This window comes from Typopeltis vanoorti, chromosome 16, assembly GCF_054136105.1.
Source record: "Typopeltis vanoorti isolate ZY-2024b chromosome 16, IOZ_Tvanoo_1.0, whole genome shotgun sequence".
Classification (NCBI taxonomy): Eukaryota; Metazoa; Arthropoda; class Arachnida; order Uropygi; family Thelyphonidae; genus Typopeltis; species Typopeltis vanoorti.
In genome coordinates this window covers 25048820-25062587 of record NC_143564.1, presented here as the reverse complement: position 1 = coordinate 25062587, position 13768 = coordinate 25048820, and the positions used below count along the sequence as shown (strand labels likewise).

Sequence of the window (13768 nt, the reverse complement as noted above, 5' to 3'; positions counted from 1 at the left end):
CTCTCACCAGCAGTGTGGCATAAGACAGAACTCCCCATCACTACACTATTTGACAATTTCCTGCAGCTCCTTACCTAAAGAAAAATCTCCTGGCATAGATGGGCTCACTGCTGAATATTTCCAATCCTTCTGTGAACAGCTTGGACCTATCCTCTACAGAATATATGTCAATGCCAATACCAGTGGCTTCCCACTCAATATGACAATATCTGTTATTAAGCTTATCCCAAAGAAAGGAGATGCAACAAAATTAGGAAACTGGCGACCTATTTCCATCATAAACACCGACTGTAAAATAATATCAAAGCCATTGCCAACACTTTAACCCACTCTGAATGAAATAATTGATAGGCATCAGAGCTATTCCATCCCTTGACAATCTGTCCATGAAAACTTACACCTCATAAGGGATCTCATAAGCATAGCCATCAGCAACATTGAAACAATGGGTCTTGTAACATTAGACCAAGTAAAAGCTTTTGACTGCATTGAACACCCCTACCTATTCAACTGCTTAAAAGCCTTTGTCTTTGGCTCAGGCATCATTCAATCTATTAAGATGTTATATGCTAAAGCACACTTTTGCATGAAAATAAACAGCAGATTCACCATATCTGTACCATACAGCAGTGGTATTAAACAAGTCTGTCCATTTTCTGGTTCTCTTTACACAATTGCCATTGAGCCTTTTTGCATAGAGTAAACATGCTGCTTAGGGCATCTCATCCTAAACTTTCTTACCAGGCCATAACTCTGACAGCATATGCTGATGATGTTACAGTTATAGCCAGTGATGAGCTATAATGGACTCACTCGAGCCCTCTGTTAATTTTTTCTCAAATTTGTGAGCCCCTTGTTCTTCTTGTTTACTTATTTTTTCAAAAAAAAAAAAAAAAAAAAATTTTTTTTGAAACATATTAAGCGACAAACTCATATGGTAACCTAACAAAAATTAGTCTATTCGGCAGCGTATAGATTATTTGGAATTATTGTTTCAACTCCTCTATAACGAATGCGCCCAGGTTTGAAAATAAAATAAGCACATGCGTTATTTTTACCCTTCTCCCTTTTTTTTTTCTTTTGCTCGACGATGCAAGCCCTTTGTTAAAATTTTTATAGCTCACCACTGGTTATAGCCCACAAAGAAGATTTCTGTAACATACAAACAGCATACCAATAATACCAAGCAGCCTCATTAGCCAAACTAAATGCACATAAAACCACAGGACTGTGGTGTGGTGTGGCAAATGGAAAAACCAAACCAATTCCCCAATGTCTGCTGACTGGTCTTCAGAGGGAAACAAATACCTGGGGATTACCTAGGAAACACACCCTCTTACGTGGATAAGAACTGGGAAACACTTGTTAAACGTTTCAAGCAAGTACTAGGAAAGTGGGCAGCAATTATGAGCCTCTGCCCCACAAGAGAAATTGCAATAATTGTTAACCAAATACCCACCAGTGTCCTTTGGCATACACTAAAGATGGTTGACTGTATTTTATCAAATACAGTCAACCATCTATCGATTCATATGGAACAAAACAAACTGGCTTTCCTGCTCCAAGCTATGTACTTCTCTCAAAGAAAGAGGACAAAACTTGATCTCCACCAACAATGGGATAACAACGTTCGGCACTTGCTTTCTTCTTAATACCCTGCAACAGGAAATGCCACTCAAATGCACCACCAAATATATTTTCACTTCTGCTACTAGAGGTCTCTCTTTCTCCACAACCTTAAGAACAACAGCACATGTGCCAGTGAATCTAACAATTTCTACAAAGATGCACTTTGAAGATGGAAGAAGCTAAACCTCAAGCACACAGTGAAGACAGCATCCCTTCCTGAAATCCTCATGGAACCCATCTTTTACAACATGATGGTAAAGAACCCCATCACTCAGAAAAAGATTTTCTTTCTTCCATGGAGTTGGCGAGGCAGAGGGTCTTGGGTGACATTTTTTCTCTGAGCCTTTCCTGGCGCTTTCCAAAATTGCTCGCAAACATGGAATATGGGGATTAGGCTGAGCAGATACACATTGTAAAATCCACTTTTCAAGCTGCTATGTCTGATAGCATAACGGAAGAGGAGCTCAGCCCTCCTGACTCAGAAGATCTGGTGCCTATCTTTCTGATAAAAACCAACAATGCATTGGAAAGACTTACACCCTGCAATGTAAACAAAATATACAGCACTCTAATACAACAGTCGATCTAAAGCACTTCATTGGAGAATCCTGCATTATCCCACCAAATACTATTTCACTGGGACCTACCATATCGCACAAGAGCCACCAAACCCAGCGCAGATATTCAGTGGAGGGTGTGGCACAATGCACTACCCACTCTAACTATATTACAAAAATATAACCCAGATGTTTCAGATAACTGTCTATTCTGCTACCAATCAGGAAAAGTCTGACATATCTACTTATAATGCCCAGTCAACAGACTATTAATCCGTTTGTCTCGGGAAACGGCAGCTTTAACGTGCGGTAGTCTTCGCACAGAAGAAAAGTATTTCAATCTCGTCCATGCTGAGTCAAATACCCATTTCGATCTGCAACTACCTCTTCATCACTGCTAAAGCGGTAATATACAGCTTCTACCTCAGACATACAAGCCAGACAGCACAGTAGTGTGCTGTCTGGAGAGAGAGAGGTGGCTGTCCTTGCAGCCTTCAAACATAAGGTGAGAATTCCCAGATGAGTCTTTGACTCCATGAGGTCTTGGGGTGGTAATAATAATAATAATAATAATAATAATAAGTTAGGTGAGAAGTCTACATCACCACCTCATTCAGAACAACACTTTAGATCTTTTCCACCAGGACTGGAACCCATGGAATCAACTTCTGGCTGGCTGAGCAGAGCAGCTGCATCATATTCCACTTTCCAACATAGAAATGACATCATTCCCCCCCCCCTCCCAAAGCAAAGGGGAAGAAAGATTTTTTGTGCTTAACAGTGTGAATAACAATCATCTATTACTGTCATGTAAATATCTAATATAGTCCTATAGCAACTGTTATGTTCTTATATAGTATCAAGTCGAAATAACTGTTAATGGCATGAAAAAATGTAATTCACCTTATAACAACTGTTATTCCTATGTAATATACCTCAACAAAGAACGAGCATGTAACCTCTCGGCCTGACTGCAGAGAACCAAAAACCAATTAATCCTGTACATAAGATTGTTATTTAAAAAAAAAAATACACAGTATCATTAATATACAAATTGAAGAGTAGTGGCCCACTACTTAACTTCACATGCCTTGATTCCACTCAACCATGCACCATCCTCTGATGTCTGTCTTTAATCTAACCTCCTATCCATTCCACCAGCCTCATATCCATTCCCATTTACTCAACCTTATGTAATAGTTTTCATTGCAGAAAGTATTCTGTCAAATGCCTTTGCAAAGTCCATCAGCATCATGGAAATGGTGTAGCCATTTCCTTCATCTGGTTCTGCTGTCACTATATTATAAAATGTAAATAAGTTAATTACAAGAGATAGCAGTGGTGCACCCAGAGGGATGGATCAAGGGCCCTGGAAACCCCCAAAGAGAAAGGAAAAAAACTAGAAAATTTACCAAAAATCTTTTCCTAAATAAAATTATTTTTTTTTATTTATGTTGTGTTGTGTCTTCTATTTCTGTACTACTTATGAATTAGCAGTGGGAATACCCTATAGCTCTAGGGAATCACAGCCGCTGTGAACACAAGTTGAATGAAGTAGTTCTCTGGCGGACTGAGCACTATTTTGTTTGCCCGAGCCGAGCCAGAGGAGATCATGGTATCATGTATTGGAAAAAATTGCAGATGCTCAGTCATACGTCATATGCAATGCGTAGTGTGTATTCTCAAATCATCTACTCAACTCACCCTCCCCCAAGATTAAATCCTGAGTGCACCACTGAGAGATAGGCAGGACCTATCTCTTACAAATCCATGCTGTCTCCTATAGAATATCTTATTCCTATCTGCCCATTCTGAATTTTACAATTTAATTTAACAAACTTTTTCCAATATTCTCACCACCATTCCTGAGATAAACATCATCTCGGTTTCCACTCTATCCAAAACCTTGGTGTAACCCAGAATGTCAGACAGCCAAAAAGGACCAACACAGAGCATGGGATATATTTCATAGATAACCCACCACATCAAACTTTATAGCTTTCAAACGTGCTCAAGCCAAAGCATGCTATGTGAGAAGTGGCATAACAGCATCCATCTATGGCAGGTTTGCATGCCATCCTGCAACTTCTCACTTTGTCAGTTACAGAAGTCTCATACTCCATCATCTGTCTATCTCAAATTGTTTAATGCACACGGAGCAGCACACTGATTTCTTGCCTATCTATACTGATGATTCAAGAACTAATACCTCTGTTGGCTGTGCTGCTGTGTTTCCTGACATTGCTATCCCAAATATAAAAGTGTGCATATAAAAGAAAACTGCTGCCAAAAGTGTATAATTTATACAGACTCATTGAGCTCTTTACAGGCTGTCTCCTCTCCTATGCATAATCCACATCCGGTACTTTATGAGGTGGTACACCTGTTTCACAAAATGAAAATCCTTAATTTTGGTGTTCAGTTGTGTTGGTTTCCTGGGAATTAAGGGAAATGAGGCTGTAGATGCAGCTGCTAAATCAGCTCATATTTTCATCACATACTGTTTGACAGTACCATATACCGACTACAGACAGATTATGAGATCAAAGATAATTGTTCAATGGCAGTCATCATGGCAGGAAGCATTAACAAAGAAATTATATGGCATTGATGTGGAAGAGCAGGAGAGAGTAAGACAGCAGAAATTAAAGAGGTGGCTATGAATGAGGAAGTGAGTGGTATGAGTATAGAAAATGAGAGAATGGGTGGGCAAGAGGAGCAGGGAAATGGGGAGGCTCAAGGTGGACAAGGGTACACAGCGTGAGAAAGATGGATGCTCCAAGAGGAGGTGAGAGCATGTGTAGAGAGAAAAGGAATGGGATGACCTGGGATCAAGAGGAAAAAACAGTTTTAAAATGAATAAGCAGAAAGGGAAATGGCCCCAGTCGAGCATGAAGAGATCACATCAAGTGGGTGGTATTAGTGGAACCAGCTGTAGATCCAGAAATGAGCTGTTGTGTTTGTATTCAAATGCTAGAAGTATAAGAAACAAGGCAGATGAAATGGTTGCATTAATTGCGTCTGTTCACCCAAAGATTGTCGGAATAAGTGAGACATGGTTGGAAGAGGACAACATCCTGACAGGAATAGAGATGAAAAGGTATGATGTGTTTCGTGAGGATAGAAGGGGTAAAAAGGGAGGGGGAGTGCTATTGATGATAGAGAAAGAGTTATGTCCATACAAGGTAGAGATGCAAGAGGGAAATAGTACCAGTGGTTTTGAGGCAGTATGGTGTGAGATAGAGGTGAATGGAATCAAATACTTGGTTGGATGTTGTTATAGACCAGGAAATGTGGATGGAGGTGATAATGAAAGGTATAATCAAACTAACCAAGCAAATAAGAAAAGGGTGATCATTATGAGAGATTTTAATTATGGCAATATAGACTGGAATGATGAGATAGCAATTGGAAGTAAAGAAAATGAGTTCCTTGAGTTTTTGAGGGATAACTACCTCAGACAGTATGTAACGGAGGGCACGCGAAGATTGAGGGTCTTGGATTTCGTCATCTCATCAGAGGATGTAATTATAAACGAGGTGTCAAATCATCCGCCAATTGGTGAGAATGACCATGAGGAACAGGGGGAGATATGATAGAGACCTACAAGTTGGTAAGGGGTTGTTATAGGATCAATGCTGGAGGAGTTCTACAGAAAAGAGTGGGAGATCGGGGGAGAGCCAGAGGTCATCCCTGGAAACTGTATAAAGAAGGTGTGAGTAGGGGAGTGAGAGGCAGGTTTTTCTCATGCAGAGTTGTAAATGATTGGAATGCCTTGCCTGAGAGTGTGGTGTCTGCAAGGAGTTTGAATGTGTTCAAGGCACAGTACGATGAGCTGTGTGTGTGTGATAAAAGGATCTCCCAGATGAGTCTTTGACTCCATGAGGTCTTGGGGTAATAATAATAATAATTAAGCCCAAAATTAAACATTGGCATTCTAATTAAAATATAAAGAGAAGAGAGGAAGTTGTTCTTGCTAGGCTCTGCATTGGTCACAGTCATCTTACACATTCTTATTTACTGAGGACGCTCCCATTCATGAAAAAATGCTATACACATCTCACTATTTGTCATATTCTGGTGGAGTGGCATTGCATGAGAGTGGAATGAAATTTTTGCCTATCTGGCCAGACCATATACAGTCAGGCAGATGCTGAGACTCAGGCAGATTGTGTGATATTTTTAATTTTTTACAAAGAATTAATTTATCTAAACACATCTGACTGTAATTTTGTTTATATGTAAATACTGTTGCTTCACTTGACTTTTGTATGTATATATTACCAGAAATGTAATATTCTGTGATGTATTTGTGCAGAGGTTGAATACTAATGTATATATTATTCATTTGTTTAATTTTTGACCAATCATGTATTTTTGTAGCCTTTGATCTTGTATATTTGTGTAACCTTGTTGTAATTTTGTTAATATGTAAATACCACATTGCCAAACTTAATTTTTATACATAGATATTGTATAATAATTCCACTTTGACTCTTTATGTATTATTGCAATAGCATATGTTGTAATCTTATCTGTATGTAGATACTGCATTCCTTGACTTGGTTTTGTACATGCATTTTATTTATTAACTGGTATTGTTATTTATTTATGTACTGCCATAAAGTATTATTATTATTACATAACACCTCCAGGGAGTCCAAAGACTCATCGAGGGAGGGTATCTACTCTACAACTCTCCATCTCCACCAATCCACTAACTGCAACTATCTCTATCACCTACACCAATGCCATCTACCACCAACCACCACCACCACCACCACTAGTATTTTCACTGACAAATATCCATGCCCTAGGCTGGATTCGAACCCGCAGCCTTTTGGTTGGAGAGTGGATATGCTAACCACTCGGCCAACCAGTCCAGCAACATATGCTGCAGTAATTTTGTTTATATGTAGATACTGCACAGCTTAACTTAACTTTTGCACATACATATTATTTACTAGTTTATTTTTTTGACTAATTACGTATTGCTGTAGGACACCTTGTATATTTGTGTAACCTTGTAATTTTGTTTATATCTAAATATCTCATTGCTAAATTTAATTTTTATGTGTACATATTGTATAATAATTCCTGTTTGCCTATATATGTACTGCTGTAAAAACATTTGTTATAATTTTATCTATATGCAGATACTGCATTCCTTGGCTTGGTGTCTTGTACATGCATTTAGTTTATTAACTTGTATTGTTGACAATTTCTGTACTACTGTGACCTTTAACCTTGTGTGTTGCTGTACTCTCTGCAGCAATTCTGTTTTAATTGTAGATGCTGCTTTATGGAACCTAATTTTTGTACAGGCATATTGTTTACAATTTTCTTTAATTGCTTATGTATAGTTGTAACCTTAGTATGGCACACCTTTGTAGTTTTTTTGCTCCAAGGCAGAAGCAGCAAATTATAGACCAATTAAACTATAAATCATACCAAACCAAATGTGAGATATTAATTGGTCTATAATTTGCTGCTTCTGCCTTGGAGCAAAAAAACTACAAAGGTGTGCCATACTAAGGTTACAACTATACATAAGCAATTAAAGAAAATTGTAAACAATATGCCTGTACAAAAATTAGGTTCCATAAAGCAGCATCTACAATTAAAACAGAATTGCTGCAGAGAGTACAGCAACACACAAGGTTAAAGGTCACAGTAGTACAGAAATTGTCAACAATACAAGTTAATAAACTAAATGCATGTACAAATTATAGACCAATTACAAAGTACAAAGCAAATTATAGACCAATTACAAAGTACAAAGCAAATTATAGACCAATTAAACTATAAATCATACCAAACCAAATGTGAGATATTAATTGGTCTATAATTTGCTGCTTCTGCCTTGGAGCAAAAAAACTACAAAGGTGTGCCATACTAAGGTTACAACTATACATAAGCAATTAAAGAAAATTGTAAACAATATGCCTGTACAAAAATTAGGTTCCATAAAGCAGCATCTACAATTAAAACAGAATTGCTGCAGAGAGTACAGCAACACACAAGGTTAAAGGTCACAGTAGTACAGAAATTGTCAACAATACAAGTTAATAAACTAAATGCATGTACAAATTATAGACCAATTACAAAGTACAAAGCAAATTATAGACCAATTAAACTATAAATCATACCAAACCAAATGTGAGATATTAATTGGTCTATAATTTGCTGCTTCTGCCTTGGAGCCACTGTTGTATATAACTGAACAATCTTAACTCTTTCCACTACCTCAGAACTTTGCCAGAGCCGAGACATATATTACACAACTTTTTGTCAGAGGCACTGCCAGTTCTCTTGTACATTCTCATAGCACACAAGATAACATACCATCCAGTCCCACTGGTGTTATCTCATTGATGGTTGTCAATATGTTGACCTCAAACTGGCAAGGCAGTAGTTGATAAAGGTGATGTAAATATCTTGCAGGGTGATTTAAATAAATTGGTATTGTGGGTGACGGGTTAATGTTGCAAAATATAAGATTATGCACTTTTGAATAGGTTACATACTGTGTACACATTGATGGTAGTGGATTGTAGGAGATGAGGTTAGAGACTTAGGGTTAATGGTGGACAGAAAGCTAAGGTTTAAAAAAAATTGCAAAAGTTGGTAAAATGTCTCATAGGATCATTTGGATGTTTGAAAGCACACTAACAAGTAAAGATATGATTAAAGTGATTGTATAAGATTTTCACAAAATGTAAATTTTCAAAACATGGCAAATAAAGAGAGAAAGAACTAGGGGTTATCCCTATAAGTTATTTAAGAATGTGATTAGTATGGGTGTGTACAGATGATATGATTTTTCTGCATCTTGACCACTGTGCACAGATTGCCACTTGGCTTCTAGTGGGGGAGAAGGAGATGGTGAACAGGATTTAAAAACAAGTGACCAAGCTGGTGACTGGTCTATGGAATGTTCCCCATTAGAATAGGTTGTGGGTGTGTAGGTTGCAAAGTTTAGTTGATAGGTAGAAAAGATAAACATGATAGAAACTTTTAAATGATTAAAGTGGTTGTATAAGATTGACGTAAAATGTAAATTTTCAATACATGGTGAATAGAGGGAGAGAGAGCGAGAGAACTATTGGGGAGAACCTATAGGGGTAACCCCCATAATTTATTTAAGAATGTGATTAGTATGGGTGTGCAGATGATAATTTTTGCTTGGAGATTGGTGGATGAGGGAAGTGGGTTACCAGATAGAGGCAGTTGTGAGTACCCTGGTAGCAAATGAGTTTATAGAGAGGTATGATGGGTATTATGTGCATAAAGGTTAGTGTGGGTCTCATTGGTGAGTCTTGACTCCATGGAAATACTAACATAATAATAACATTAATAACTGTGCTATTTTAGTATGTTTTATGTGACCATTAGTACTAATTTTATATTTATTTTTCATCTTAGATGATGGACATGACAGTTGATGAAATGCGATCTATCAGTAGAGCTGGAGCTGGCCTTTTCAAATTCGTAGAGGCTGTTATGGGTTACTGCTATGTAAATAAGGATATCAAACCAAAGCGAGAAAAGGTTGGAATATTATTTCAGTTTGAATTTAACTTTTTCAGCTGTTTTTCTTCTTATTATTATATTATCATGGAACTAGAACATTGATTGTAGATTGTCCCCTTGTCACACATACCAATGCCCATTATCTCTGTCCATTCTTCATCATTTAATTAGTAACAATCCCATACCAAGTTATATTTTTTATTCATATTGTCCCTCTTCCTCCTCCCATTCTTGAGACTGTAAACAACATTTTTTTCAACAAACTTCCAGTCCTTGTCCACTATCACTTGCAAATCATTCTTTTCCTCCTTCTGTTTCAAAATTACCTACCCATTGTATACTTTACATCCTATCAGGGGACAAGTGAGTGGGGGAGGATATCATTGATATAATACCCTCCCATTCACTTTACTGCTGACTGATACAGTCTACTCAGATCCAACTTTTAGACACATTTTCTCTTTAGAGTTCTGCCCTAACTTTGCATTATCTGTAAACAACTGCATGTTTTCATTTAGACCTCTCCCAGTGTCATTAACATTCCAGTTAAACAGTAATGGTCCCAAAACAAACCCCTTAACTATCAAAACTTTTCATAATATATGAGGTCAAATAACTGTATTTTAAAAGAAACAAACTTAATATTAAAAAAAAAGATTACAATCAGAAAAAGTAAAGTTTTTTCCTATTTTTTTATTATTTTTTAATGGCACATCCATCACAAACTACATGCAGTAAATTATATGTAATTTGATACAGTTTATATGCTTTTCAGTTTGTTATTTGGCTCCCCAACAATGAAAATTGTAAACCTATATTATATTAGTGCAATGAGTGGGCTTAAGATTTTTAATTATTTTTTTCTTTTATATTATTTATTTATTTTACATAATATGGAGATTCATGCTTCTAGACTAAACACGAAACATTTTTCCATCCACTACAATAAACAATTTCATTGTTGGGTGTGAAAACATCCAACAATGAAATTCATCTCCCATCTTAAAACAATGACAAATATCCATGCCAATGGCAAATTCAAACCTGCAACCTATTGATTAAAGATTGGTATGCTAACCACTCAGACAACCATATCAATATTTAACTTATTTAATTTGTAAGATACTTAATTTTTAATTTAAATGCAAAATACTCTCTTTCACTGACCATTTATTTTAATAAACTCAAATTTTACATCTTAACCAGTTATTAATATATATATATATATTGTGTGTGTGTGTGTGTGTGTGTGTGTGTGCGTGCGTGTGTGTGCGTGCGTGCGTGTGTGTGTGTGTGTGTGTGTGTGTGTGTGTGTGTGTGTGTGTGTGTGTGTGTGTGTGTGTGTGTGTGTGTGTGTGTGTGCTTTTTTACTTGAATCTTTACTTTTTAAAAATTACATTACAGATCTCTACAGCTCTATCATCCATACTGATTACTTCACTTGAAAGAATAAAATACACAGGTAGAGGCTACCTACCAGCATAGTTCTTCCCTTTCCTCCTCCCTCCGTACCAACTTCTGTGTGGAACATTTTAAAACACATGCCCTAGGAATGTATATTCCAGGTGTGTTAGTTATGTGCCACAAACATTTGAGAAAATAATTTTTGAACAGTTATTTATATGAATTTATTTATTTGTTTGAAATAAATAGCCATGAACTCTTACAAACATCAAGACATTCATAGCGTATCTGTGAATCATATAAGGCAAGCATTGTTGTTGTTGAAGCACACATTGACTAGTCATATATGAAAGTAGAGTAATGTGATTCTCCATATGGAAAGTCTGCAAAAAAGGTTCTGTGCATTTTTAATTGCTAAAAGTGAGTGGAGATAATGCAGCATGCATGCATGCTGGCACATTTGCACTGATTGCAATTTGTTTGAGAATCAGGTGCACAAGCTGTCGATAGCACAGATAGCTAAGTTCTACTCAGTAGGTCACTTGCAGTCAAGAATTACAGTGTGATTTTCTATTAGATATATATATATATATATATTTTTTTTTTTTTTTAACTGATATTTATTTTTATCCTTCTTGACAACATGAACCAGTGTTGAAGATATTGTCTGCACCTTTTTCAAACCAAGAATACAAGATCAAGTTAAAAATTGTTAAAAATAGTAAACCAATGATTACATCGCATTTAGATCTTGAAAACAAAGGATTAAACTGATGTATAAATAGAACAAGTTTTTTTAATAAAGTTTTAAATACAAATTTAATGATTTTTTAATAATGGTGCCTGACCACATCTTACCCATTGAAATACCCAGTGAACACCACTGGCCTTTCATGAAACATTTTGAAAAGACATGTTGACCATGAAAAAACTTGTTGATCTTTGTTTAGTGTATTCTTCAATAACCAAGTGATCCTATGAAGTAACTTGGTTAATTTATATACTTGCTCTCTGAACTTCTACTCCCTATCCATCAACATCCCCCCCTAAAAAAAAAAAAAAAAAAAAAAAAAAAAAAACATCCTAGCTTCACCAATTTCCTGGAGTACAGTTCAATCAATGTGGTACACAGCTTGTAATCTTTCACATCCCAGAACTTATAATTTGACACATATTCCACATTAAACCATTATGTTTTGCTCATACTGCCAGTCCATTTAAATCATATTGCCTTAACACATGTTACATATATACATTAAAACAAAAAAAAATATATGAAATTCAAAACAAAATTTATATTTTAAATTTATTAATTCATATTATAGTTATATGCAATACCACGTAAATATTCTGTTATATTTTCCCTATCGTAATTTATAACTTTTTTCAAAATTTGTAATATCTACATTTGTCTGATGTTGATAACCTACTACTGCTCTTTCATAACGAACATCATATTTTTTTAATTTTTTGTATTCCATTTATAAAAATCCACAAATTTGGATGACTTGTGCTGCTGCCAAAGCTCAATTGCAATTTTAGATGACAAGCTTCCACAAAATTATTTGTCCTATCACTTCCATTTATTGTTCTTTGGTACACAAACCAAACGTTTGAGGGAAAAATTGGTGGATCGGTTGAATGAGGAAGGATGCCTATATCCTTCCTCATTTAAATGCAAATGGTCCCTTACATACAATTCCGTTCTGTCCTCAAATGCCCTCCAAGCATTTACATATTCCAAGCCTACATATCCATCTACACATTCATTTTTCTGAAACATTCTGGCTATCATGCTATTCATTATTAATGCTCTTCTACTCAGCTTGTCATTATCATACCTGGGCAACACACACACACACACACATAAATCTCAGATTTCTCGTAACCCGATTTACACTGCCTCTCAAGTTATTTGTCCCACCATCACAATCATCTCACACACCATTTCACCCTGCTTAATTGCCATAGCCACACTCTTTATCGTTCCTCCAGGCAAACACTCCTCTAGCATCCTATCTTGCATGCCACAGATCATCGAGTCTCCATACATGACACCTCTTACCACTCTGTTTCTTGATTGCTCACTTGGCATCTCTCTATACCTGATTCGAGCACTCCCTTGCATCCCTCTCATTCCCTCTCTCCTACTGTTTCTATTCTCTCTCTCTTCTACTGTTTCTTCTATTCTTTTCTCTTCTATCATTCCCATAACTCTCTCTGACTCCTACTCTGATTCACCTTGCATTCATTTCTTCCATTCATTTAATGTCATCTTTCACACTTCTCAACTCGTTCCCGAGATATTCCACTCCCTCTTTCGGTTCATCTATCTCTGTCCACAAGCTACTCACTCACTCTTGCTTGCCATTCATCCTTCCAATTAAGACCATTTCTGAAAACTTCACAATTATTAAAACTTACTTTTTCATTTATATTTTGCTTGTTATTCTCTCCCTCTATCACACTACTTGTACAGCCTAGTTAGAAGTAGTACTGATTCCTGTGCATCCTCATATATGCATGCCGATATATCCTCTAATCATTTGCATCAAGATTCTTCAGTATCATGAGTACTTCCAATTCATCAACCTTCCCATATCAGTTCTTGCCACGTCTGTCAGTTATCTTCACTTAGATGATAG

General features: G+C 36.5%; 1 protein-coding gene across 1 annotated transcript in view; it reads left to right on the top strand.

The window, feature by feature from the left end:
- Dhc98D (Dynein heavy chain at 89D) overlaps positions 1-13768 on the top strand; it is a 1285966-nt gene that overhangs the window by 932499 nt on the left and 339699 nt on the right. The window contains exon 48 of the mRNA XM_090406627.1: positions 9612-9737. Coding sequence (XP_090262753.1) covers positions 9612-9737 — 126 coding nt within the window. The remainder of the gene's footprint in view (positions 1-9611; positions 9738-13768) is intronic.